The sequence below is a fragment of the Eucyclogobius newberryi genome, unplaced genomic scaffold, assembly GCF_026437365.1.
Source record: "Eucyclogobius newberryi isolate DKJ021-1_F unplaced genomic scaffold, fEucNew1.0.hap1 SCAF_53, whole genome shotgun sequence".
NCBI lineage: Eukaryota > Metazoa > Chordata > Actinopteri > Gobiiformes > Gobiidae > Eucyclogobius > Eucyclogobius newberryi.
The window spans coordinates 409,758-435,208 of NW_027316201.1; the positions used below are offsets into that span (position 1 = coordinate 409,758).

Here is a 25,451-nt window from a genome sequence, read left to right on the forward strand (position 1 = left end):
GTCAGTGGTGATGGTCAGTAGTGATGGTCAGTGGTGATGGTCAGTAGATGGTCAGTAGATGGTCATTGGTGATGGTCAGTGGTGACTGTCAGTAGTGATGGTCAGTGGTGATGGTCAGTGGTGATGGTCAGTGGTGATGGTCAGTGGTGATGGTCAGGTGTGTATATTTCAGACTGACCATTTGAAACATGTCGATGTGAAAGAAAGAGACGGATCTGATTTTTATGTTTTTTATTATTGGAACAAAGAAATATTTCAGTAAAAAACAAACTTTCTACATGTTGTCCTCATCTGAGTCGTCCTCCTCCTCCAGAGAGTCCTGAGGAGAGAGGTCAGAGGTCAGAGGAGGAGCAGAGGAGGGCCAGAGGAGGAGCAGAGGGTCAGAGGAGGAGCAGAGGAGGAGCAGAGGAGGAGCAGAGGGTCAGAGGAGGAGCAGAGGAGGAGCAGAGGAGGGTCAGAGGAGGAGCAGAGGGTCAGAGGAGGAGCAGAGGAGGAGCAGAGGAGGAGCAGAGGGTCAGAGGAGGAGCAGAGGAGGAGCAGAGGAGGGTCAGGAGGGTCAGAGAAGCAGAGGAGAAGAGGAGGAGCAGAGGAGAAGAGGAGGACCATAGGAGGGTCACAGGAGAAGAGGAGCAGAGGAGGAGAGGAGGGTCAGAGGAGGAGCAGAGGAGGGTCAGAGGAGGGTCGGAGGAGGAGCAGAGGGGGGTCAGGGGTCATACCTTGGCGTACTTCTCGGCCTCTTCTCTCAGGTTTTTTGGGACGAGCTCGTGTCGTCCGTTTGTGACTGGACAGAAACAGTAAATAAGAGGTCAGAGGTCAGCCTGACCCTTCCACTGGAGCCAAAGACCACGAGGTCAGAGGTCAGGACAGATGCAACTTAATAATTTTACTGTTCCACATCTGTGACTGAAGCTTCTAGAGTGTTTTATTGGTTCTTTTTTTAACATTTGATTTAACACAATTCACTTCAGGTTTTGTCCTCGTAGTTCCAGCTTCATTAATATTCATAATAATATGAATAATCATGTTAATAACATTAATGATGTGACACTGACCTTCTCCGACCCAGCTCAGCTCCAGCTCAAAGGCTTTGTCTTTCACCTCGTCATGAACGATGTAGATTCTGAACACAAACAAGAGTCAGACTACAGCTCCCACAATGCACCACTGCACTCACATGGGAGGAGCTTCATGCAGCTCACACATGATCTTTGTGCTCTGGGGGGCGGGGTCTGTTTTACAGACTTAGTTTTGATGCCAATTTCAGGACAAAATGCATTATATCCAGTGTAGTGCAGATGTCGGCCTCTAGAGGGAGTTTGGACGTGGCACTTCCAGGTTTGAGGAGTTGTTGTTGTTGTTCTTATTGTCGTGGTGACACTCACATTTTGGCGACTTCTTTGAGCAGCTCTCGACACGTCATGTCTTTCATCTGAAACACAAAGTCTGGTTTCAAACACGTGACGTTCAGAGACTTAAACTCTTAGATCTTTAAAGTCTCTGACCTGAAGCTTCTCGATCTCTGTCTTTGCCGCTTGTTTAGCTTTTCCAATGGCACAGCCCCAGTAACCCTGAAACACACGGACATGAGCACGAGCACGGGCACGGGCAGGAGCACGGACACGAGCACGGGCACGGGCAGGAGCACGGACACGAGCGCGGGCACGGGCAGGAGCACGGACACGAGCGCGGGCACGAGCGCGGACACGAGCGCGGACACGAGCACGGACACGAGCACGAGCACGGACACGAGCACGGGCACGGACACGAGCGCGGACACGAGCGCGGACACGAGCGCGGACACGAGCGCGGACACGAGCACGGGCACGGGCACGAGCGCAGACACGAGCGCGGACACGAGCGCGGACACGAGCGCGGACACGAGCGCGGACACGAGCGCGGGCACGGGCGCAGACACGAGCGCGGACACGAGCGCGGACACGAGCGCGGACACGAGCGCGGACACGAGCACGGACACGAGCGCGGGCACGAGCACGGGCACGAGCACGGGCACGAGCACGGACGCGAGCACGGGCGCGGGCAGGAGCGCGGGCACGAGCGCGGGCACGAGCGCGGGCACGAGCGCGGACACGAGCGCGGACACGAGCGCGGACACGAGCGCGGACACGAGCGCGAGCACGGGCACGGGCACGAGCGCAGACACGAGCGCGGACACGAGCGCGGACACGAGCACGGACACGAGCACGAGCACGGACACGAGCACGGGCACGGGCACGGACACGAGCGCGGACACGAGCGCGGACACGAGCGCGGACACGAGCGCGGACACGAGCACGGGCACGGGCACGAGCGCAGACACGAGCGCGGACACGAGCGCGGACACGAGCGCGGACACGAGCGCGGGCACGAGCACGGGCACGGGCACGAGCGCGGACACGAGCGCGGACACGAGCGCGGACACGAGCGCGGACACGAGCACGGGCACAAGCGCGGACACGAGCACGGGCAGGAGCACGGGCACGGACACGAGCACGGGCACGGGCAGGAGCGCGGACACGAGCGCAGACACGAGCGCGGACACGAGCGCGGACACGAGCGCGGACACGAGCGCGGACACGAGCGCGGGCACGAGCACGAGCACGGGCACGGGCACGGACGCGAGCACGGGCGCGGGCACGAGCGCGGGCACGAGCGCGGGCACGAGCGCGGGCACGAGCGCGGGCACGAGCGCGGACACGAGCGCGGACACGAGCGCGGGCACGAGCGCGGACACGAGCGCGGACACGAGCGCGGAAACACGAGCGCGGAAACACGAGCGCGGACACGAGCGCGGACACGAGCGCGGACACACGAGCGCGGACACGAGCGCAGACACGAGCGCGGACACGAGCGCGGGCACGAGCGCGGACACGAGCGCGGACACGAGCGCGGGCACGAGCGCGGACACGAGCGCGGAAACACGAGCGCGGAAACACGAGCGCGGAAACACGAGCGCGGACACGAGCGCGGGCTCGGGCAGGAGCGCGGACACGAGCGCAGACACGAGCGCAGACACGAGTGCGGACACGAGCGCGGACACGAGCGCGGGCACGAGCACGAGCACGGGCACGGGCACGAGCACGGACGCGAGCACGGGCGCGGGCACGAGCGCGGGCACGAGCGCGGGCACGAGCGCGGGCACGAGCGCGGGCACGAGCGCGGACACGAGCGCGGACACGAGCGCGGACACGAGCGCGGGCACGAGCGCGGACACGAGCGCGGACACGAGCGCGGGCACGAGCGCGGACACGAGCGCGGACACGAGCGCGGACACGAGCGCGGAAACACGAGCGCGGACACGAGCGCGGACACGAGCGCGGACACGAGCGCGGAAACACGAGCGCGGACACGAGCGCAGACACGAGCGCGGACACGAGCGCGGGCACGAGCGCGGACACGAGCGCGGACACGAGCGCGGACACGAGCGCGGAAACACGAGCGCGGAAACACGAGCGCGGACACGAGCGCGGGCACGAGCGCGGACACGAGCGCGGACACGAGCGCGGACACGAGCGCGGACACGAGCGCGGACACGAGCGCGGAAACACGAGCGCGGACACGAGCGCGGACACGAGCGCGGACACGAGCGCGGACACGAGCGCAGACACGAGCGCGGACACGAGCACGAGCACGAGCACGGGCACGGGCACGAGCGCAGACACGAGCGCGGACACGAGCGCGGACACGAGCGCGGACACGAGCGCGGACACGAGCGCGGACACGAGCGCGGACACGAGCACGGGCACGGGCACGAGCGCAGACACGAGCGCGGACACGAGCGCGGACACGAGCGCGGACACGAGCGCGGGCACGAGCACGGGCACGAGCGCGGACACGAGCGCGGACACGAGCGCGGACACGAGCGCGGACACGAGCACGGGCACAAGCGCGGACACGAGCACGGGCAGGAGCACGGGCACGGACACGAGCACGGGCACGGGCAGGAGCGCGGACACGAGCGCAGACACGAGCGCAGACACGAGCGCGGACACGAGCGCGGACACGAGCGCGGACACGAGCGCGGGCACGAGCGCGAGCACGGGCACGGGCACGGACGCGAGCACGGGCGCGGGCACGAGCGCGGGCACGAGCGCGGGCACGAGCGCGGGCACGAGCGCGGGCACGAGCGCGGACACGAGCGCGGACACGAGCGCGGGCACGAGCGCGGGCACGAGCGCGGACACGAGCACGAGCACGGACACGAGCACGGGCACGGACACGAGCGCGGACACGAGCGCGGACACGAGCGCGGACACGAGCGCGGACACGAGCACGGGCACGGGCACGAGCGCAGACACGAGCGCGGACACGAGCGCGGACACGAGCGCGGACACGAGCGCGGACACGAGCGCGGGCACGGGCGCAGACACGAGCGCGGACACGAGCGCGGACACGAGCGCGGACACGAGCGCGGACACGAGCACGGACACGAGCGCGGGCACGAGCACGGGCACGAGCACGGGCACGAGCACGGACGCGAGCACGGGCGCGGGCAGGAGCGCGGGCACGAGCGCGGGCACGAGCGCGGGCACGAGCGCGGACACGAGCGCGGACACGAGCGCGGACACGAGCGCGGACACGAGCGCGAGCACGGGCACGGGCACGAGCGCAGACACGAGCGCGGACACGAGCGCGGACACGAGCACGGACACGAGCACGAGCACGGACACGAGCACGGGCACGGGCACGGACACGAGCGCGGACACGAGCGCGGACACGAGCGCGGACACGAGCGCGGACACGAGCACGGGCACGGGCACGAGCGCAGACACGAGCGCGGACACGAGCGCGGACACGAGCGCGGACACGAGCGCGGGCACGAGCACGGGCACGGGCACGAGCGCGGACACGAGCGCGGACACGAGCGCGGACACGAGCGCGGACACGAGCACGGGCACAAGCGCGGACACGAGCACGGGCAGGAGCACGGGCACGGACACGAGCACGGGCACGGGCAGGAGCGCGGACACGAGCGCAGACACGAGCGCGGACACGAGCGCGGACACGAGCGCGGACACGAGCGCGGACACGAGCGCGGGCACGAGCACGAGCACGGGCACGGGCACGGACGCGAGCACGGGCGCGGGCACGAGCGCGGGCACGAGCGCGGGCACGAGCGCGGGCACGAGCGCGGGCACGAGCGCGGACACGAGCGCGGACACGAGCGCGGGCACGAGCGCGGACACGAGCGCGGACACGAGCGCGGAAACACGAGCGCGGAAACACGAGCGCGGACACGAGCGCGGACACGAGCGCGGACACACGAGCGCGGACACGAGCGCAGACACGAGCGCGGACACGAGCGCGGGCACGAGCGCGGACACGAGCGCGGACACGAGCGCGGGCACGAGCGCGGACACGAGCGCGGAAACACGAGCGCGGAAACACGAGCGCGGAAACACGAGCGCGGACACGAGCGCGGGCTCGGGCAGGAGCGCGGACACGAGCGCAGACACGAGCGCAGACACGAGCGCGGACACGAGCGCGGACACGAGCGCGGGCACGAGCACGAGCACGGGCACGGGCACGAGCACGGACGCGAGCACGGGCGCGGGCACGAGCGCGGGCACGAGCGCGGGCACGAGCGCGGGCACGAGCGCGGGCACGAGCGCGGACACGAGCGCGGACACGAGCGCGGACACGAGCGCGGGCACGAGCGCGGACACGAGCGCGGACACGAGCGCGGGCACGAGCGCGGACACGAGCGCGGACACGAGCGCGGACACGAGCGCGGAAACACGAGCGCGGACACGAGCGCGGACACGAGCGCGGACACGAGCGCGGAAACACGAGCGCGGACACGAGCGCAGACACGAGCGCGGACACGAGCGCGGGCACGAGCGCGGACACGAGCGCGGACACGAGCGCGGACACGAGCGCGGAAACACGAGCGCGGAAACACGAGCGCGGACACGAGCGCGGGCACGAGCGCGGACACGAGCGCGGACACGAGCGCGGACACGAGCGCGGACACGAGCGCGGACACGAGCGCGGAAACACGAGCGCGGACACGAGCGCGGACACGAGCGCGGACACGAGCGCGGACACGAGCGCAGACACGAGCGCGGACACGAGCACGAGCACGAGCACGGGCACGGGCACGAGCGCAGACACGAGCGCGGACACGAGCGCGGACACGAGCGCGGACACGAGCGCGGACACGAGCGCGGACACGAGCGCGGACACGAGCACGGGCACGGGCACGAGCGCAGACACGAGCGCGGACACGAGCGCGGACACGAGCGCGGACACGAGCGCGGGCACGAGCACGGGCACGAGCGCGGACACGAGCGCGGACACGAGCGCGGACACGAGCGCGGACACGAGCACGGGCACAAGCGCGGACACGAGCACGGGCAGGAGCACGGGCACGGACACGAGCACGGGCACGGGCAGGAGCGCGGACACGAGCGCAGACACGAGCGCAGACACGAGCGCGGACACGAGCGCGGACACGAGCGCGGACACGAGCGCGGGCACGAGCGCGAGCACGGGCACGGGCACGGACGCGAGCACGGGCGCGGGCACGAGCGCGGGCACGAGCGCGGGCACGAGCGCGGGCACGAGCGCGGGCACGAGCGCGGACACGAGCGCGGACACGAGCGCGGGCACGAGCGCGGGCACGAGCGCGGACACGAGCGCGGACACGAGCGCGGAAACACGAGCGCGGAAACACGAGCGCGGACACGAGCGCGGACACGAGCGCGGAAACACGAGCGCGGACACGAGCGCAGACACGAGCGCGGACACGAGCGCGGGCACGAGCGCGGACACGAGCGCGGACACGAGCGCGGGCACGAGCGCGGACACGAGCGCGGACACGAGCGCGGAAACACGAGCGCGGAAACACGAGCGCGGAAACACGAGCGCGGACACGAGCGCGGGCACGGGCAGGAGCGCGGACACGAGCGCAGACACGAGCGCAGACACGAGCGCGGACACGAGCGCGGACACGAGCGCGGACACGAGCGCGGGCACGAGCACGAGCACGGGCACGGGCACGAGCACGGACGCGAGCACGGGCGCGGGCACGAGCGCGGGCACGAGCGCGGGCACGAGCGCGGACACGAGCGCGGACACGAGCGCGGACACGAGCGCGGGCACGAGCGCGGACACGAGCGCGGACACGAGCGCGGACACGAGCGCGGAAACACGAGCGCGGACACGAGCGCGGACACGAGCGCGGACACGAGCGCGGAAACACGAGCGCGGACACGAGCGCAGACACGAGCGCGGACACGAGCGCGGGCACGAGCGCGGACACGAGCGCGGACACGAGCGCGGACACGAGCGCGGAAACACGAGCGCGGAAACACGAGCGCGGACACGAGCGCGGACACGAGCGCGGGCACGAGCGCGGACACGAGCGCGGACACGAGCGCGGACACGAGCGCGGACACGAGCGCGGACACGAGCGCGGAAACACGAGCGCGGACACGAGCGCGGACACGAGCGCGGACACGAGCGCGGACACGAGCGCAGACACGAGCGCGGACACGAGCACGAGCACGAGCACGGGCACGGGCACGAGCGCAGACACGAGCGCGGACACGAGCGCGGACACGAGCGCGGACACGAGCGCGGACACGAGCGCGGGCACGAGCGCGGACACGAGCGCGGACACGAGCACGGGCAGGAGCACGGGCACGGACACGAGCACGGGCACGGGCAGGAGCGCGGACACGAGCGCAGACACGAGCGCGGACACGAGCACGGGCAGGAGCACGGGCACGGACGCGAGCACGGGCGCGGGCACGAGCGCGGGCACGAGCGCGGGCACGAGCGCGGGCACGAGCGCGGACACGAGCGCGGACACGAGCGCGGGCACGAGCGCGGACACGAGCGCGGACACGAGCGCGGAAACACGAGCGCGGACACGAGCGCGGACACGAGCGCGGACACGAGCGCGGAAACACGAGCGCGGACACGAGCGCAGACACGAGCGCGGACACGAGCGCGGGCACGAGCGCGGACACGAGCGCGGACACGAGCGCGGGCACGAGCGCGGACACGAGCGCGGACACGAGCGCGGAAACACGAGCGCGGAAACACGAGCGCGGACACGAGCGCGGGCACGGGCAGGAGCGCGGACACGAGCGCAGACACGAGCGCAGACACGAGCGCGGACACGAGCGCGGACACGAGCGCGGACACGAGCGCGGGCACGAGCACGAGCACGGGCACGGGCACGAGCACGGACGCGAGCACGGGCGCGGGCACGAGCGCGGGCACGAGCGCGGGCACGAGCGCGGGCACGAGCGCGGGCACGAGCGCGGACACGAGCGCGGACACGAGCGCGGGCACGAGCGCGGACACGAGCGCGGACACGAGCGCGGACACGAGCGCGGAAACACGAGCGCGGAAACGGAAACACGAGCGCGGAAACACGAGCGCGGACACGAGCGCGGAAACACGAGCGCGGAAACACGAGCGCGGACACGAGCGCAGACACGAGCGCGGGCACGAGCGCGGGCACGAGCGCGGACACGAGCGCGGACACGAGCGCGGACACGAGCGCGGAAACACGAGCGCGGAAACACGAGCGCGGACACGAGCGCGGGCACGAGCGCGGACACGAGCGCGGACACGAGCGCGGACACGAGCGCGGACACGAGCGCGGACACGAGCGCGGACACGAGCGCGGACACGAGCGCGGAAACACGAGCGCGGACACGAGCGCGGACACGAGCGCGGACACGAGCGCAGACACGAGCGCGGACACGAGCACGAGCACGAGCACGGGCACGGGCACGAGCGCAGACACGAGCGCGGACACGAGCGCGGACACGAGCGCGGACACGAGCGCGGACACGAGCGCGGGCACGAGCGCGGACACGAGCGCGGACACGAGCACGGGCAGGAGCACGGGCACGGACACGAGCACGGGCACGGGCAGGAGCGCGGACACGAGCGCAGACACGAGCGCAGACACGAGCGCGGACACGAGCGCGGACACGAGCGCGGGCACGAGCACGAGCACGGACACGAGCACGGGCACGAGCACGGACACGAGCACGGGCACGGGCAGGAGCGCGGACACGAGCACGGACACGAGCACAGTCTTTACTAAAACTCCACTTCAGAGGGTCAGGGGCCCCCAGAGGATCAGGGGGCCCCCAGAGGATCAGGGGCCCCCAGAGGATCAGGGGCCCCCAGAGCATCAGGGGCCCCCAGAGGATCAGGGGCCCCCAGAGCATCAGGGGCCCCCAGAGGATCAGAAAAATGCATTGAGAAAAGAAACTGCAAAATAAAAGTGATGGTAGAATGAGGTCAAGAGTGTAAAGGGAAGTAACAGTGTTGGCCACGCCCACTGTTACTGCGGCCAATCCAATGTCGGCCATATTGGATCACAGCTAAGCATGACTCAGCAGTTTGACCAAACATGAACTTTTACAAACATCTGGAGTGAGACTTCCGTGTTACCGACTCTGAGCCGTAGAGAACATTATGTCCAAGACTTGACCACAGGGGTCATAAGGTCATAGAAGGACAGCGGGCGAGGGCCCCTCAATGCCGCTTGCGGCTCATGTTTTGATGCAGAGGAAGAGTTTCTCACGTATGAGATTCCAGAAGGATCCACCATGTAGAGCTGAGGCCCATCGTCCTTGTCATACGAGCCCAGGATGAAACTGTAACATAAAGAACACAGGTCAGCAGCAGCACACTGACCGCAGCAGCAGCGCACACTGACCGCAGCAGCAGCGCACACTGACCGCAGCAGCAGCAGCGCACACTGACCGCAGCAGCAGCGCACACTGACCGCAGCAGCAGCGCACACTGACCGCAGCAGCAGCGCACACTGACCGCAGCAGCAGCGCACACTGACCGCAGCAGCAGCGCACACTGACCGCAGCAGCAGCGCACACTGACCGCAGCAGCAGCAGCAGCGCACACTGACCGCAGCAGCAGCAGCAGTAGCACACTGACCGCAGCAGCAGCAGCAGTAGCACACTGACCGCAGCAGCAGCAGCAGTAGCACACTGACCGCAGCAGCACACTGACCGCAGCAGCAGCACACTGACCGCAGCAGCAGCACACTGACCGCAGCAGCAGCACACTGACCGCAGCAGCAGCACACTGACCGCAGCAGCAGCAGCACACTGACCGCAGCAGCAGCAGCACACTGACCGCAGCAGCAGCAGCACACTGACCGCAGCAGCAGCACACTGACCGCAGCAGCAGCACACTGACCGCAGCAGCAGCAGCGGCACACTGACCGCAGCAGCGGCACACTGACCGCAGCAGCGGCACACTGACCGCAGCAGCGGCACACTGACCGCAGCAGCGGCACACTGACCGCAGCAGCGGCACACTGACCGCAGCAGCAGCAGCACACTGACCGCAGCAGCAGCAGCAGCACACTGACCGCAGCAGCAGCAGCACACTGACCGCAGCAGCAGCAGCACACTGACCGCAGCAGCAGCAGCACACTGACCGCAGCAGCAGCACACTGACCGCAGCAGCAGCAGCACACTGACCGCAGCAGCAGCACACTGACCGCAGCAGCAGCACACTGACCGCAGCAGCAGCAGCGCACACTGACCGCAGCAGCAGCAGCGCACACTGACCGCAGCAGCAGCAGCGCACACTGACCGCAGCAGCAGCAGCGCACACTGACCGCAGCAGCAGCAGCACACTGACCGCAGCAGCAGCAGCAGCAGCACACTGACCGCAGCAGCAGCAGCACACTGACCGCAGCAGCACACTGACCGCAGCAGCACACTGACCGCAGCAGCACACTGACCGCAGCAGCACACTGACCGCAGCAGCACACTGACCGCAGCAGCACACTGACCGCAGCAGCACACTGACCGCAGCAGCACACTGACCGCAGCAGCACACTGACCGCAGCAGCAGCAGCACACTGACCGCAGCAGCAGCAGCACACTGACCGCAGCAGCAGCAGCACACTGACCGCAGCAGCAGCAGCACACTGACCGCAGCAGCAGCACACTGACCGCAGTAGCAGCACACTGACCGCAGCAGCAGTAGCAGCACACTGACCGCAGCAGCAGTAGCAGCACACTGACCGCAGCAGCAGCAGCAGCACACTGACCGCAGCAGCAGCAGCAGCACACTGACCGCAGCAGCAGCAGCAGCACACTGACCGCAGCAGCAGCACACTGACCGCAGCAGCAGTAGCAGCACACTGACCGCAGCAGCACACTGACCGCAGCAGCAGCACACTGACCGCAGCAGCAGCACACTGACCGCAGCAGCAGCACACTGACCGCAGCAGCAGCACACTGACCGCAGCCGCAGCACACTGACCGCAGCCGCAGCACACTGACCGCAGCAGCAGCAGCACACTGACCGCAGCAGCAGCAGCACACTGACCGCAGCAGCAGCAGCAGCACACTGACCGCAGCAGCAGCAGCACACTGACCGCAGCAGCAGCACACTGACCGCAGCAGCAGTAGCAGCACACTGACCGCAGCAGCAGTAGCAGCACACTGACCGCAGCAGCAGTAGCAGCACACTGACCGCAGCAGCAGCAGCAGCACACTGACCGCAGCAGCAGCAGCACACTGACCGCAGCAGCAGTAGCAGCACACTGACCGCAGCAGCAGTAGCAGCACACTGACCGCAGCAGCAGTAGCAGCACACTGACCGCAGCAGCAGCACACTGACCGCAGCAGCAGCAGCACACTGACCGCAGCAGCAGTAGCAGCACACTGACCGCAGCAGCAGTAGCAGCACACTGACCGCAGCAGCAGTAGCAGCACACTGACCGCAGCGTTGTTCTTATAGTGAGTGTTCTGACCTGCAGCCGAAGGGCCGGACGGCGCTGTACAGCGTGTAGGCGTGAACATACATGGCCACGCGCTCCGACAGGTGCTGCACAAACAAACACTTTAAATGAGCCGTAATGACATCCACCTGGAGAAGTGTCAATCATTTACATAAAACAGATGTATCGTCTTTATTTAATGAATTGATACAATCACGGTGTTGCGGGCGTGTCTTTACCTTCAGGGGAATGTCGTGTCCGTAGTTTGATCTGAAGTTTGACGCTTCGTCTCGAGCCACTTCTGCCAAAGAACGAGCGTCGGCGAGTAAACCAGCGACCGCCTGTGAAGAGCCACACTACAGCCCGTGAAGAGCCACACTACAGCCTGTGAAGAGCCACACTACAGCCCGTGAAGAGCCACACTACAGCCCGTGAAGAGCCACACTACAGCCCGTGAAGAGCCACACTACAGCCCGTGAAGAGCCACACTACAGCCCGTGAAGAGCCACACTACAGCCCGTGAAGAGCCACACTACAGCCCGTGAAGAGCCACACTACAGCCCGTGAAGAGCCACACTACAGCCCGTGAAGAGCCACACTACAGCCCGTGAAGAGCCACACTACAGCCCGTGAAGAGCCACACTACAGCCCGTGAAGAGCCACACTACAGCCCGTGAAGAGCCACACTACAGCCCGTGAAGAGCCACACTACAGCCCGTGAAGAGCCACACTACAGCCCGTGAAGAGCCACACTACAGCCCGTGAAGAGCCACACTACAGCCCGTGAAGAGCCACACTACAGCCCGTGAAGAGCCACACTACAGCCCGTGAAGAGCCACACTACAGCCCGTGAAGAGCCACACTACAGCCCGTGAAGAGCCACACTACAGCCCGTGAAGAGCCACACTACAGCCCGTGAAGAGCCACACTACAGCCCGTGAAGAGCCACACTACAGCCCGTGAAGAGCCACACTACAGCCCGTGAAGAGCCACACTACAGCCCGTGAAGAGCCACACTACAGCCCGTGAAGAGCCACACTACAGCCCGTGAAGAGCCACACTACAGCCCGTGAAGAGCCACACTACAGCCCGTGAAGAGCCACACTACAGCCCGTGAAGAGCCACACTACAGCCCGTGAAGAGCCACACTACAGCCCGTGAAGAGCCACACTACAGCCCGTGAAGAGCCACACTACAGCCCGTGAAGAGCCACACTACAGCCCGTGAAGAGCCACACTACAGCCCGTGAAGAGCCACACTACAGCCCGTGAAGAGCCACACTACAGCCCGTGAAGAGCCACACTACAGCCCGTGAAGAGCCACACTACAGCCCGTGAAGAGCCACACTACAGCCCGTGAAGAGCCACACTACAGCCCGTGAAGAGCCACACTACAGCCAGAGAAGAGCCACACTACAGCCAGAGAAGAGCCACACTACAGCCCGTGAAGAGCCACACTACAGCCAGAGAAGAGCCACACTACAGCCCGTGAAGAGCCACACTACAGCCCGTGAAGAGCCACACTACAGCCCGTGAAGAGCCACACTACAGCCCGTGAAGAGCCACACTACAGCCCGTGAAGAGCCACACTACTTCGTGCTTCTCTCTTAAACTTGATCGAGTGTGAAATGTGTTTGTAGTGTGTTTCCATGGTGATGTCAGGGTATCATCACCATGGAGACAGTGGGTGTGGTTACCATGCCGACGTGTCTGTCGATGTTGAAGATGCGTTTGTTTGATCCTTGTTCATAAAGTTTGGAGAGAACCAGCTTCTCCACTCCGAACACCACTCCATCTTTACAGCGGATCCCGATCGCAGTACTGAGGGAAAGTACACACAAAGTACTTCAAATACACAGTCACATGACCCCGATGGCAGTACTGAGGGAGTACACAGAGTACTTGAAGAGTACCTGCTGTTCTCCACCGCCTTCATGGCATACTCCACCTGGAACACGCGTCCATCAGGGGAGAAGGTGGAGGCCGACAGATCGTACTGAAAACACACACATGAGGATGAAGAATACTACGAATACTACAAATACTACGAATACTACAAATACTACGAATACTACGAACACAGAGTTAGTCATCAAAACCAATTCATTCCGTTTGTGCAAAAGTGAATGTTTAACAAAAGTATATTTGTACTTTAATGTTTCCAAAAGAGCTTTAATCATGTTGTTCAGCAACGTTTAAAATATTTTAGAAACAAACGAGGCTTTTGTCAGATTCTTTCATTTATAAAACATAATATATACTTTCATTCTATATATCATGTTTCAAAGCTTTAGTTTTTCACATGAAACAGTTTGTTTCGTTTTCGTTTGTCACTTAGCTTTAGCCTGTTAGCATTAGCATTTTGTTACTGAATGTTTTATTTAAGTGCAAATGTTTCATTATAAAGTTCACATTCATCCGGGACAGACTCGAATAAGAGGTTGAGTCTTTTCGGGGGCTTTACCCGGGTAAATAAAGGTTCATAAACAAAGAATAAATAAATAAATAGCTTTAGCTTGTCAGCATTAGCATTAGCCTGTTAGCTCGCTGTGACTCAGCAGCAGCTCGCAGTCCGCGGCTGAGCTGAAATAAACACTCAGAATCAACACATTTAACATAATCCGGGCCAAAGGGAGCTGAAGTCAGGACAGAGCCGGGACAGAGCCGGACAGAGCCGGGTAGAGCCGGGTAGAACCGGGACAGGACAGAAACTCACCCCGGTGCCGATGGAGCTCATCCTCACTGTGTCACTGACTGCGCAGGCGCACTGCACACATGAGGTGAAAAGACCTCCGTGTGGACAGAAGCGGTACTGCAGCTGCACGTCCCTGTGTCAGATGCCCTCCCATCATCATGTTTTGATTGAATTAAATATTTAATTTACAAAAAACGGCGTCATTTCAACAATGATTATGTTTGTGACTGAATTATATAGACCAGGACCAGGACCAGGACCAGGACCAGGATCACGATCGTTATTTTTATGATCTATTTTTATGTGAAAAATGTAATGTGAACATCACTTCCTCATTATGGATTTAAACATTGAAATATCACTATCTGCTCATGTTAATCATCAGCAGGACAAATCCTCCATAAACTCAGAAACGACCTCATGTTACACTTTTATTAGTGATTTTTTAAATTGTCTTTGGTGACAACAAAATACATAAAATAAGACATCAGCAAATAAAACAGGAATGATCTACAATATAGTTTACACCAGGTCTAAACCAGGACTAAACCAGGACTAAACCAGGTCTAAACCAGGTCTAAACCAGGTCTAAACCAGGTCTAAACCAGGTCTAAACCAGGACTAAACCAGGACTAAACCAGGTCTAAACCAGGACTAAACCAGGACTAAACCAGGACTAAACCAGGACTAAACCAGGTCTAAACCAGGACTAAACCAGGACTAAACCAGGACAAAACCAGGTCTAAACCAGGACTAAACCAGGTCTAAACCAGGTCTAAACCAGGTCTAAACCAGGACTAAACCAGGTCTAAACCAGGACTAAACCAGGACTAAACCAGGACTAAACCAGGACTAAACCAGGACTAAACCAGGTCTAAACCAGGACAAAACCAGGACAAAACCAGGTCTAAATCAGCACTAAACCAGGACTAAACCAGGTCTAAACCAGGTCTAAACCAGGACTAAACCAGGTCTAAACCAGGACTAAACCAGGTCTAAACCAGGTCTAAACCAGGTCTAAACCAGGACTAAACCAGGACTAAACCAGGACTAAACCAGGACAAAACCAGGACTAAACCAGGACAAAACCAGGTCTAAACCAGGTCTAAACCAGGACTAAACCAGGACTAAACCAGGACTAAACCAGGTCTAAACCAGGTCTAAACCAGGACTAAACCAGGACTAAACCAGGTCTAAACCAGGTCTAAACCAGGTCTAAACCAGGACTAAACCAGGACAAAACCAGGCCTTCAGTTAGACCTAATCCTGAAGCTGACGTGTGGACAAATGAAACAAACAGAAAAGTTGGTCTAAATTCAAAGTATTTTAATAAGTTTTAATGTAAAATTTACAGAAAAGTAAAAATGAGAAATAATAAAGTGTAAAAGGCAAGTCATGCTTCTGTGGTTTATTTTTACAGACATCGAACACATCGACTTCAGTCGGACATAATCTAGGCCTCGAGAAAACCGTTTACTCCAGGACCTGCAGCTGCGTCAGACCCGGTTTAGACCTGGTTCAGACCCGGTTCAGACCCACTTTAATTACACAGCTCTTCTAAAACCTTTTGTGCAGCGTCAGACCAGAGCCAGGACCAGAACGAGCACCAGAGCCAGAGTCAGAACCAGAGCCAGAGCCAGGACCAGGACCAGAACCAGGACCAGCACCTTTTAGAAGATTTGACCCTTTGAAATGAGGGAGGGGCTTTCAGAGAGACAGACTCCGCCTCCTCCAGGAAGAGTTCTGATTCAACAAAAAAGTGTAATTTTAAACAAAATATCATAAATGTGGCCCTGAAACAGGAAATGTAGCAAAATATGAGACCATTAAACCCAGTCCAGACCCCGGTCCTGACCCCGGTCTAAAGGTGTTTAGAGCCGGGTGCATGGCAGAGTTTGTTCTAAGTGTTTCCTTTTAGAACTCCCAGACAGCTCTGCAACAACTGAAGGTTCCCCTGAAACAACCAGAGAGAGAGAGAGTCAAACCAGAGAGAGAGAGAGAGAGACAGACAGACAGACAGAGAGAGAGCGAGAGAGCGAGAGCGAGAGAAGAGTTTGGACCTTGGCATGTTTGAGCTCCAGCTCTGCCAGCTCCACCAGGTTCTTCCTGAACGCAGACACTCTCCTCGTCTTAAAGTCGATCAGCTCTGAACCAGAAAACAAACAAAGGATCTGATCAAGAAGAGAAGAACATCATTACCCGCCATCTACCCGTCATGTGCCCGTCATGTGCCCGTCATGTGCCCGTCATGTGCCCGCCATGTGCCCGCCATGTACCTGTTATGTGCCCGTCATGTACCCGCTATGTGCCCGCCATGTGCCCGTCATGTGCCCGCCATGTGCCCGTCATGTGCCCGTCATGTACCTGTTATGTGCCCATCATGTACCCGCTATGTGCCCGCCATGTGCCCGTCATGTACCCGTCATGTGCCCGTCATGTGCCCGTCATGTGCCCGCCATGTGCCCGCCATGTGCCCATCATGTGCCCATCATGTGCCCGCCATGTGCCCGCCATGTGCCCGTCATGTGCCCGTCATGTGCCCGTCATGTGCCCGTTATGTGCCCATCATGTGCCCGCCATGTGCCCGTCATGTACCCGTCATGTGCCCGTCATGTGCCCGTCATGTGCCCGTCATGTGCCCGTCATGTGCCCGTCATGTGCCCGTCATGTACCCGTCATGTACCCGTCATGTACCGTCATGTGCCCGTCATGTGCCCGTCATGTACCCGTCATGTACCCGTCATGTGCCCGTCATGTACCCGTCATGTGCCCGTCATGTGCCCGTCATGTGCCCGTCATGTACCCGTCATGTACCGTCATGTGCCCGTCATGTACCCGTCATGTGCCCGTCATGTACCGTCATGTGCCCGTCATGTGCCCGTCATGTACCCGTCATGTGCCCGTCATGTGCCCGTCATGTGCCCGTCATGTACCCGTCATGTGCCCGTCATGTGCCCGTCATGTGCCCGTCATGTACCCGTCATGTGCCCGTCATGTGCCCGTCATGTGCCCGTCATGTGCCCGTCATGTGCCCGTCATGTGCCCGTCATGTGCCCGTCATGTACCCGTCATGTACCCGTCATGTGCCCATCATGTGCCCGTCATGTGCCCGTCATGTACCCGTCATGTACCCGTCATGTACCCGTCATGTGCCCGTCATGTACCCGTCATGTGCCCGTCATGTGCCCGTCATGTGCCCGTCATGTGCCCGTCATGTGCCCGCCATGTCAAGATAGGAAAAATAAAAAAGGCTCAGTGTAATAAACGTGTCTGGAATTTTCTGACCCCTCCCTGACCTCTGACCCCTCCATGACCTCTGAACCCTCCATGACCCCTCCGTGACCTCTGACCTTGCTTGGCGCTGTCAGAGATCTTCTCAAACTTGTGGCAGCAGAGCTGTTGGCTCGTCTCGGCCTGAAGAACGTCTCTGTTCTTTGCTCGTGCTTTGTCCAGAGCTTTGTTTGCATTTTCATAATCCACCAACGCTCGACTTCTCCGATACAGAAGGTCCTGAAAACAACACGCCATGAGAACACGCCATGAGAACACGCCATGACAACACGAGAACACGCCATGAGAACACGCCATGAGAACACGCCATGAGAACACGCCATGAGAACACGCCATGAGAACACGCCATGACAACACGAGAACACGCCATGAGAACACGCCATGAGAACACGCCATGAGAACACGCCATGAGAACACGCCATGAGAACACGAGAACACGCCATGAGAACACGCCATGAGAACACGACACGAGAGCTGTCAAAGGCATGTGTCCCGCACAACTAAACCCCTCACACGCCTCGCCCGGCCCTCACACGCCCTCACACGCCTCGCCCGGCCCTCACACGCCCTCACACGCCCTCACACGCCTCGCCCGGCCCTCACACGCCCTCACACGCCTCGCCCGGCCCTCACACGCCCTCACACGCCCTCACACGCCCTCACACGCCTCGCCCGGCCCTCACACGCCTCGCCCGGCCCTCACACGCCCTCACACGCCTCGCCCGGCCCTCACACGCCCTCACACGCCCTCACACGCCTCGCCCGGCCCTCACACGCCCTCACACGCCTCGCCCGGCCCTCACACGCCCTCACACGCCCTCACACGCCCTCACACGCCTCGCCCGGCCCTCACACGCCTCGCCCGGCCCTCACACGCCCTCACACGCCTCGCCCGGCCCTCACACGCCCTCACACGCCTCGCCCGGCCCTCACACGCCCTCACATAGAACATGTATAAGGCGTTGCCGTGGTGACGGGGCTGTACCTTGGCGGCCTGGGACTCTCTCAGATAATACTTGAGCAGATCGGCCAGTTTCAGATCTTCATCAGCCGCGACTCGGGCCTCGATTTTCTACAAAAGTCAAACATGAGCTTTTATTTCATCCATTTGAACATTTTTACAGGATTAAATGTTATTATTAAATATTATGATCAAAACTGACCCGAGTTTTCTCAAACAGCTCTGAGACTTTGAGGAAAAACCTGGAACACAAACACAAGAAAACAAACATATAAACATTAAAACATATAAATATTAAAACATAAATATTAAAACATAAATATTAAAACATATAAATATTTAAACATATAAATATTTAAACATAAAGTTCATGTTTAAATGTTTAAGTCAAACTCAAAAAGCAAAGACTAAATCTAAGACTGAAAATGGAAAATCTGACTTTAGTTTTCATTTAAAAACAGTGACTGCAGATGTAATGTGGGGTCCGGGGCCTCCGTGGGGTCCGGGGCCTCCGTGGGGTCCGGGGCCTCCGTGGGGTCCGGGGCCTCCGTGGGGTCCGGGGCCTCCGCGAGGTCCGGGGCCTCCGCGGGGTCCGGGGCCTCCGCGGGGTCCGGGGCCTCCGCGGGGTCCGGGGCCTCCGCGGGGTCCGGGGCCTCCGTGAGGTCCGGGGCCTCCTCAGAGAGTCATAGGGTCAGAGAGTCATAAGGTCAGAGGGTCAGAGAGTCATAGGGTCAGAGACTCATAGGGTCATAGGGTCAGAGGGTCAGAGAGTCATAGGGTCAGAGTCATAGGGTCAGAGTCATAGGGTCAGAGTCATAGGGTCAGCGAGTCATAGGGTCAGAGAGTCATAAGGTCAGAGGGTCAGAGGGTCAGAGGGTCAGAGAGTCATAGGGTCAGAGAGTCATAGGGTCAGAGAGTCATAGGGTTAGAGGGTCATAGGGTCAGAGAGTCATAGGGTCATAGGGTCAGAGGGTCATAGGGTCAGAGAGTCATAGGGTCAGAGAGTCATAGGGTCAGAGGGTCAGAGAGTCATAGGGTCAGAGAGTCATAGGGTCAGAGAGTCATAGGGTCAGAGAGTCATAAGGTCAGAGGGTCAGAGGGTCATAGGGTCAGAGAGTCATAGGGTCAGAGAGTCATAGGGTCATAGGGTCAGAGGGTCATAGGGTCAGAGAGTCATAAGGTCAGAGGGTCAGAGGGTCATAGGGTCAGAGAGTCATAGGGTCGGAGAGTCATAAGGTCAGAGGGTCAGAGGGTCATAGGGTCAGAGAGTCATAGGGTTAGAGGGTCATAGGGTCAGAGAGTCATAGGGTCAGAGACTCATAGGGTCATAGGGTCAGAGAGTCATAGGGTCAGAGAGTCATAGGGTCAGAGAGTCATAGGGTCAGAGTCATAGGGTCAGAGTCATAGGGTCAGCGAGTCATAGGGTCAGAGAGTCATAGGGTCAGAGAGTCATAGGGTCAGAGAGTCATAAGGTCAGAGGGTCAGAGAGTCATAGGGTCAGAGAGTCATAGGGTCAGAGAGTCATAGGGTCAGAGGGTCATAGGTTCATAGGGTCAGAGAGTCATAGGGTCAGAGAGTCATAGGGTCAGAGAGTCAGAGTCATAGGGTCAGAGGGTCAGAGTCAGAGGGTCGGAGAGTCATAGGGTCAGAGAGTCATAGGGTCATAGGGTCAGAGGGTCGGAGAGTCAGAGGGTCGGAGAGTCATAGGGTCAGAGAGTCATAGGGTCAGAGAGTCATAGGGTCAGAGTCATAGGGTCAGAGTCATAGGGTCAGAGTCATAGGGTCAGAGTCATAGGGTCAGAGTCATAGGGTCAGAGGGTCAGGGTCAGAGGGTCAGAGTCAGAGGGTCAGAGTCAGAGGGTCAGAATCAGAGGGTCATAGGGTCAGAGAGTCATAGGGTCAGAGTCAGAGGGAGGTGAAGACGGCTGAGACCGGACCAATCACAGCGCAGCATTGTGTGTGGTGTGGGCGGGGCATCGTACTTGCACAGTTCAGTTCCGTCTTGTGTTCCCAGAGTGTAAAGTGTGGAAGCGATTCTGTTGATGTCGTCTGCAGCGTCTGAAACACAAACCACACTTCCCATCATGCCCTGGGCTCACTTCCCATCATGCCCTGGGCTCACTACACTTCCCATCATGCCCTGGGCTCACTACACTTCCCATCATGCCCCAGGCGCAGGTCAGAGGTCAGAGGTCGTACTTTTGTGGGAGCGGATCATCCGGTCGGATTTGGCAGAAGCGTCTTTCACTCTGGTGTGATACTCCAACAGGAACGTCTTCTCGTGCTCGAAGAAGTCGTCCACGTCCTGGAAAAAAACTCAGTTCAAGCTCAGACTGAAGCTGAAGCTGAAGCTGAAGCTCAAGCTGAAGCTCAGGCTGAAGCTCAGGCTGAAGCTCAGGCTGAAGCTGAAGCTCAGGCTGAAGCTGAAGCTCAGGCTGAAGCTGAAGCTCAGGCTGAAGCTCAGGCTGAAGCTCAGGCTGAAGCTGAAGCTCAGGCTGAAGCTCAGGCTGAAGCTGAAGCTCAGGCTGAAGCTCAGGCTGAAGCTCAGGCTGAAGCTGAAGCTCAGGCTGGAGCTCAGGCTGAAGCTGAAGCTCAGGCTGAAGCTCAGACTGAAGCTGAAGCTCAGGCTGAAGCTGAAGCTCAGGCTGAAGCTCAGGCTGAAGCTGAAGCTCAGGCTGAAGCTGAAGCTCAGGCTGAAGCTCAGACTGAAGCTGAAGCTCAGGCTGAAGCTGAAGCTCAGGCTGAAGCTCAGGCTGAAGCTGAAGCTCAGGCTGAAGCTCAGACTGAAGCTGAAGCTCAGGCTGAAGCTCAGACTGAAGCTGAAGCTCAGGCTGAAGCTCAGGCTGAAGCTCAGACTGAAGCTGAAGCTCAGGCTGAAGCTCAGACTGAAGCTGAAGCTCAGGCTGAAGCTCAGACTGAAGCTGAAGCTCAGACTGAAGCTCAGACTGAAGCTGAAGCTCAGACTGAAGCTCAGACTGAAGCTGAAGCTCAGACTGAAGCTCAGACTGAAGCTGAAGCTCAGACTGAAGCTCAGACTGAAGCTGAAGCTCAGACTGAAGCTCAGACTGAAGCTGAAGCTCAGACTGAAGCTCAGACTGAAGCTGAAGCTCAGACTGAAGCTGAAGCTCAGGCTGAAGTTGAAGCTCAGGCTGAAGCTGAAGCTCAGACTGAAGCTGAAGCTCAGACTGAAGCTGAAGCTCAGACTGAAGCTCAGACTGAAGCTCAGACTGAAGCTCAGACTGAAGCTGAAGCTCAGGCTGAAGCTTAGACTGAAGCTCAGACTGAAGCTGAAGCTCAGACTGAAGCTGAAGCTCAGACTGAAGCTCAGACTGAAGCTGAAGCTCAGACTGAAGCTCAGACTGAAGCTGAAGCTCAGGCTGAAGCTGAAGCTCAGGCTGAAGCTCAAGCTCAGGCTGAAGCTGAAGCTCAGGCTGAAGCTCAGACTGAAGCTGAAGCTCAGACTGAAGCCCAGACTGAAGCTGAAGCTCAGACTGAAGCTCAGACTGAAGCTGAAGCTCAGGCTGAAGCTCAGGCTGAAGCTCAGACTGAAGCTGAAGCTCAGGCTGAAGCTTAGACTGAAGCTCAGACTGAAGCTGAAGCTCAGACTGAAGCTCAGACTGAAGCTGAAGCTCAGACTGAAGCTGAAGCTCAGGCTGAAGCTCAGACTGAAGCTCAGACTGAAGCTGAAGCTCAGACTGAAGCTGAAGCTCAGGCTGAAGCTCAGACTGAAGCTCAGACTGAAGCTGAAGCTCAGGCTGAAGCTCAGGCTGAAGCTCAGACTGAAGCTGAAGCTCAGGCTGAAGCTAAGGCTGAAGCTGAAGCTCAGACTGAAGCTGAAGCTCAGGCTGAAGCTCAGACTGAAGCTGAAGCTCAGGCTGAAGCTGAAGCTCAGGCTGAAGCTCAGACTGAAGCTGAAGCTCAGGCTGAAGCTCAGGCTGAAGCTGAAGCTCAGACTGAAGCTGAAGCTCAGGCTGAAGCTCAGGCTGAAGCTCAGACTGAAGCTGAAGCTCAGGCTGAAGCTCAGGCTGAAGCTGAAGCTCAGACTGAAGCTGAAGCTCAGGCTGAAGCTCAGACTGAAGCTGAAGCTCAGGCTGAAGCTCAGACTGAAGCTGAAGCTCAGACTGAAGCTGAAGCTCAGACTGAAGCTCAGGCTGAAGCTGAAGCTCAGGCTGAAGCTGAAGCTCAGACTGAAGCTGAAGCTCAGGCTGAAGCTCAGGCTGAAGCTGAAGCTCAGGCTGAAGCTGAAGCTCAGACTGAAGCTCAGGCTGAAGCTGAAGCTGAAGCTCAGACTGAAGCTGAAGCTCAGGCTGACGTTGAAGCTCAGGCTGAAGCTGAAGCTCAGACTGAAGCTCAGACTGAAGCTGAAGCTCAGACTGAAGCTCAGACTGAAGCTCAGACTGAAGCTCAGACTGAAGCTCAGACTGAAGCTGAAGCTCAGACTGAAGCTGAAGCTCAGACTGAAGCTCAGACTGAAGCTCAGACTGAAGCTCAGACTGAAGCTGAAGCTCAGACTGAAGCTCAGACTGAAGCTGAAGCTCAGACTGAAGCTGAAGCTCAGGCTGAAGCTTAGACTGAAGCTCAGACTGAAGCTGAAGCTCAGGCTGAAGCTTAGACTGAAGCTGAAGCTCAGACTGAAGCTCAGACTGAAGCTCAGACTGAAGCTGAAGCTCAGGCTGAAGCTTAGACTGAAGCTCAGACTGAAGCTGAAGCTCAGACTGAAGCTGAAGCTCAGACTGAAGCTGAAGCTCAGGCTGAAGCTCAGGCTGAAGCTGAAGCTCAGGCTGAAGCTGAAGCTCAGACTGAAGCTCAGACTGAAGCTGAAGCTCAGACTGAAGCTGAAGCTCAGGCTGAAGCTGAAGCTCAGACTGAAGCTGAAGCTCAGACTGAAGCTCAGACTGAAGCTCAGACTGAAGCTCAGACTGAAGCTGAAGCTCAGACTGAAGCTCAGACTGAAGCTGAAGCTCAGACTGAAGCTCAGACTGAAGCTGAAGCTCAGACTGAAGCTCAGACTGAAGCTGAAGCTCAGACTGAAGCTCAGACTGAAGCTGAAGCTCAGACTGAAGCTGAAGCTCAGACTGAAGCTGAAGATCAGACTGAAGCTGAAGATCAGACTGAAGCTCAGACTGAAGCTGAAGCTCAGACTGAAGCTCAGGCTGAAGCTGAAGCTCAGGCTGAAGCTGAAGTTCAGGCTGAAGCTGAAGCTCAGGCTGAAGCTCAGGCTGAAGCTGAAGCTCAGGCTGAAGCTCAGACTGAAGCTGAAGCTCAGACTGAAGCTCAGACTGAAGCTGAAGCTCAGACTGAAGCTGAAGCTCAGGCTGAAGCTCAGACTGAAGCTGAAGCTCAGGCTGAAGCTTAGACTGAAGCTCAGGCTGAAGCTGAAGCTCAGACTGAAGCTCAGGCTGAAGCTGAAGCTCAGGCTGAAGCTGAAGCTCAGGCTGAAGCTCAGGTTGAAGCTGAAGCTCAGGCTGAAGCTCAGGCTGAAGCTGAAGCTCAGACTGAAGCTCAGACTGAAGCTGAAGCTCAGACTGAAGCTGAAGCTCAGACTGAAGCTGAAGCTCAGGCTGAAACTCAGACTGAAGCTCAGACTGAAGCTGAAGCTCAGGCTGAAGCTCAGACTGAAGCTCAGACTGAAGCTGAAGCTCAGACTGAAGCTGAAGCTCAGACTGAAGCTGAAGCTCAGGCTGAAGCTGAAGCTCAGACAGAAGCTCAGACTGAAGCTGAGGCTCAGACTGAAGCTCAGACTGAAGCTCAGACTGAAGCTGAAGCTCAGACTGAAGCTCAGACTGAAGCTCAGACTGAAGCTGAAGCTCAGACTGAAGCTGAAGCTCAGACTGAAGCTCAGACTGAAGCTGAAGCTCAGGCTGAAGCTCAGACTGAAGCTCAGACTGAAGCTGAAGCACAGACTGAAGCTGAAGCTCAGGCTGAAGCTTAGACTGAAGCTGAAGCTCAGACTGAAGCTGAAGCTCAGACAGAAGCTCAGGCTGAAGCTGAAGCTCAGACTGAAGCTCAGGCTGAAGCTGAAGCTCAGACTGAAGCTCAGACTGAAGCTCAGACTGAAGCTCAGACTGAAGCTCAGACTGAAGCTGAAGCTCAGACTGAAGCTCAGACTGAAGCTCAGACTGAAGCTGAAGCTCAGACTGAAGCTGAAGCTCAGACTGAAGCTGAAGCTCAGACTGAAGCTCAGGCTGAAGCTGAAGCTCAGGCTGAAGCTGAAGCTCAGGCTGAAGCTGAAGCTCAGGCTGAAGCTCAGGCTGAAGCTCAGGCTGAAGCTCAGGCTGAAGCTCAGGCTGAAGCTCAAGCTCAGGCTGAAGCTGAAGTTCAGGCTGAAGCTGAAGCTCAGGCTGAAGCTCAGACTGAAGCTGAAGCTCAGACTGAAGCTCAGACTGAAGCTGAAGCTCAGACTGAAGCTCAGACTGAAGCTGAAGTTCAGGCTGAAGCTGAAGCTCAGGCTGAAGCTCAGGCTGAAGCTCAGACTGAAGCTGAAGCTCAGACTGAAGCTCAGGCTGAAGCTCAGACTGAAGCTGAAGCTCAGACTGAAGCTGAAGCTCAGGCTGAAGCTCAGACTGAAGCTGAAGCTCAGGCTGAAGCTCAGACTGAAGCTGAAGCTCAGACTGAAGCTCAGGCTGAAGCTCAGACTGAAGCTCAGACTGAAGCTGAAGCTCAGACTGAAGCTGAAGCTCAGGCTGAAGCTCAGACTGAAGCTCAGACTGAAGCTGAAGCTCAGGCTGAAGCTCAGACTGAAGCTCAGACTGAAGCTGAAGCTCAGGCTGAAGCTTA

At 59.4% G+C, this 25,451-nt stretch overlaps 2 protein-coding genes across 3 annotated transcripts in view; both read right to left on the minus strand.

The window, feature by feature from the left end:
• Nucleotides 1–232: 232 nt before the first annotated feature.
• Nucleotides 233–14,548, minus strand: LOC140383532 (proteasome subunit alpha type-3). Its single transcript, XM_072465977.1, has 11 exons — nucleotides 14,444–14,548; nucleotides 13,641–13,723; nucleotides 13,425–13,548; nucleotides 11,968–12,069; nucleotides 11,762–11,835; nucleotides 9,554–9,626; nucleotides 1,503–1,568; nucleotides 1,383–1,429; nucleotides 1,053–1,120; nucleotides 717–781; nucleotides 233–319 (listed from the first exon to the last, which is right to left on the minus strand). The coding sequence occupies exons 1-11, from the start codon at nucleotides 14,462–14,464 to the stop codon at nucleotides 275–277; spliced, it is 768 nt and encodes a 255-aa protein (XP_072322078.1). The 5' UTR covers nucleotides 14,465–14,548; the 3' UTR covers nucleotides 233–274.
• A 1,179-nt stretch (nucleotides 14,549–15,727) lies between these two features.
• Nucleotides 15,728–25,451, minus strand: part of snx6 (sorting nexin 6) — a 34,327-nt gene continuing 24,603 nt past the window's right edge. Inside the window, exons 8-15 of one of the 2 annotated variants that reach the window (XR_011932495.1) lie at nucleotides 20,874–20,979; nucleotides 20,657–20,732; nucleotides 18,877–18,916; nucleotides 18,699–18,785; nucleotides 17,773–17,932; nucleotides 16,483–16,568; nucleotides 16,247–16,376; nucleotides 15,728–16,165 (exon numbers count right to left, since the gene is read on the minus strand). Coding sequence is in view for 1 of the 2 variants with exons in the window: in XM_072465983.1 (XP_072322084.1) it covers nucleotides 16,323–16,376; nucleotides 16,483–16,568; nucleotides 17,773–17,932; nucleotides 18,699–18,785; nucleotides 18,877–18,916; nucleotides 20,657–20,732; nucleotides 20,874–20,979 (609 nt within the window). In the remaining variant the exon portion in view is untranslated. Of the gene's footprint in view, nucleotides 16,377–16,482; nucleotides 16,569–17,772; nucleotides 17,933–18,698; nucleotides 18,786–18,876; nucleotides 18,917–20,656; nucleotides 20,733–20,873; nucleotides 20,980–25,451 lie in introns of both variants that reach the window. The other variant, XM_072465983.1, reaches the window with a different exon arrangement.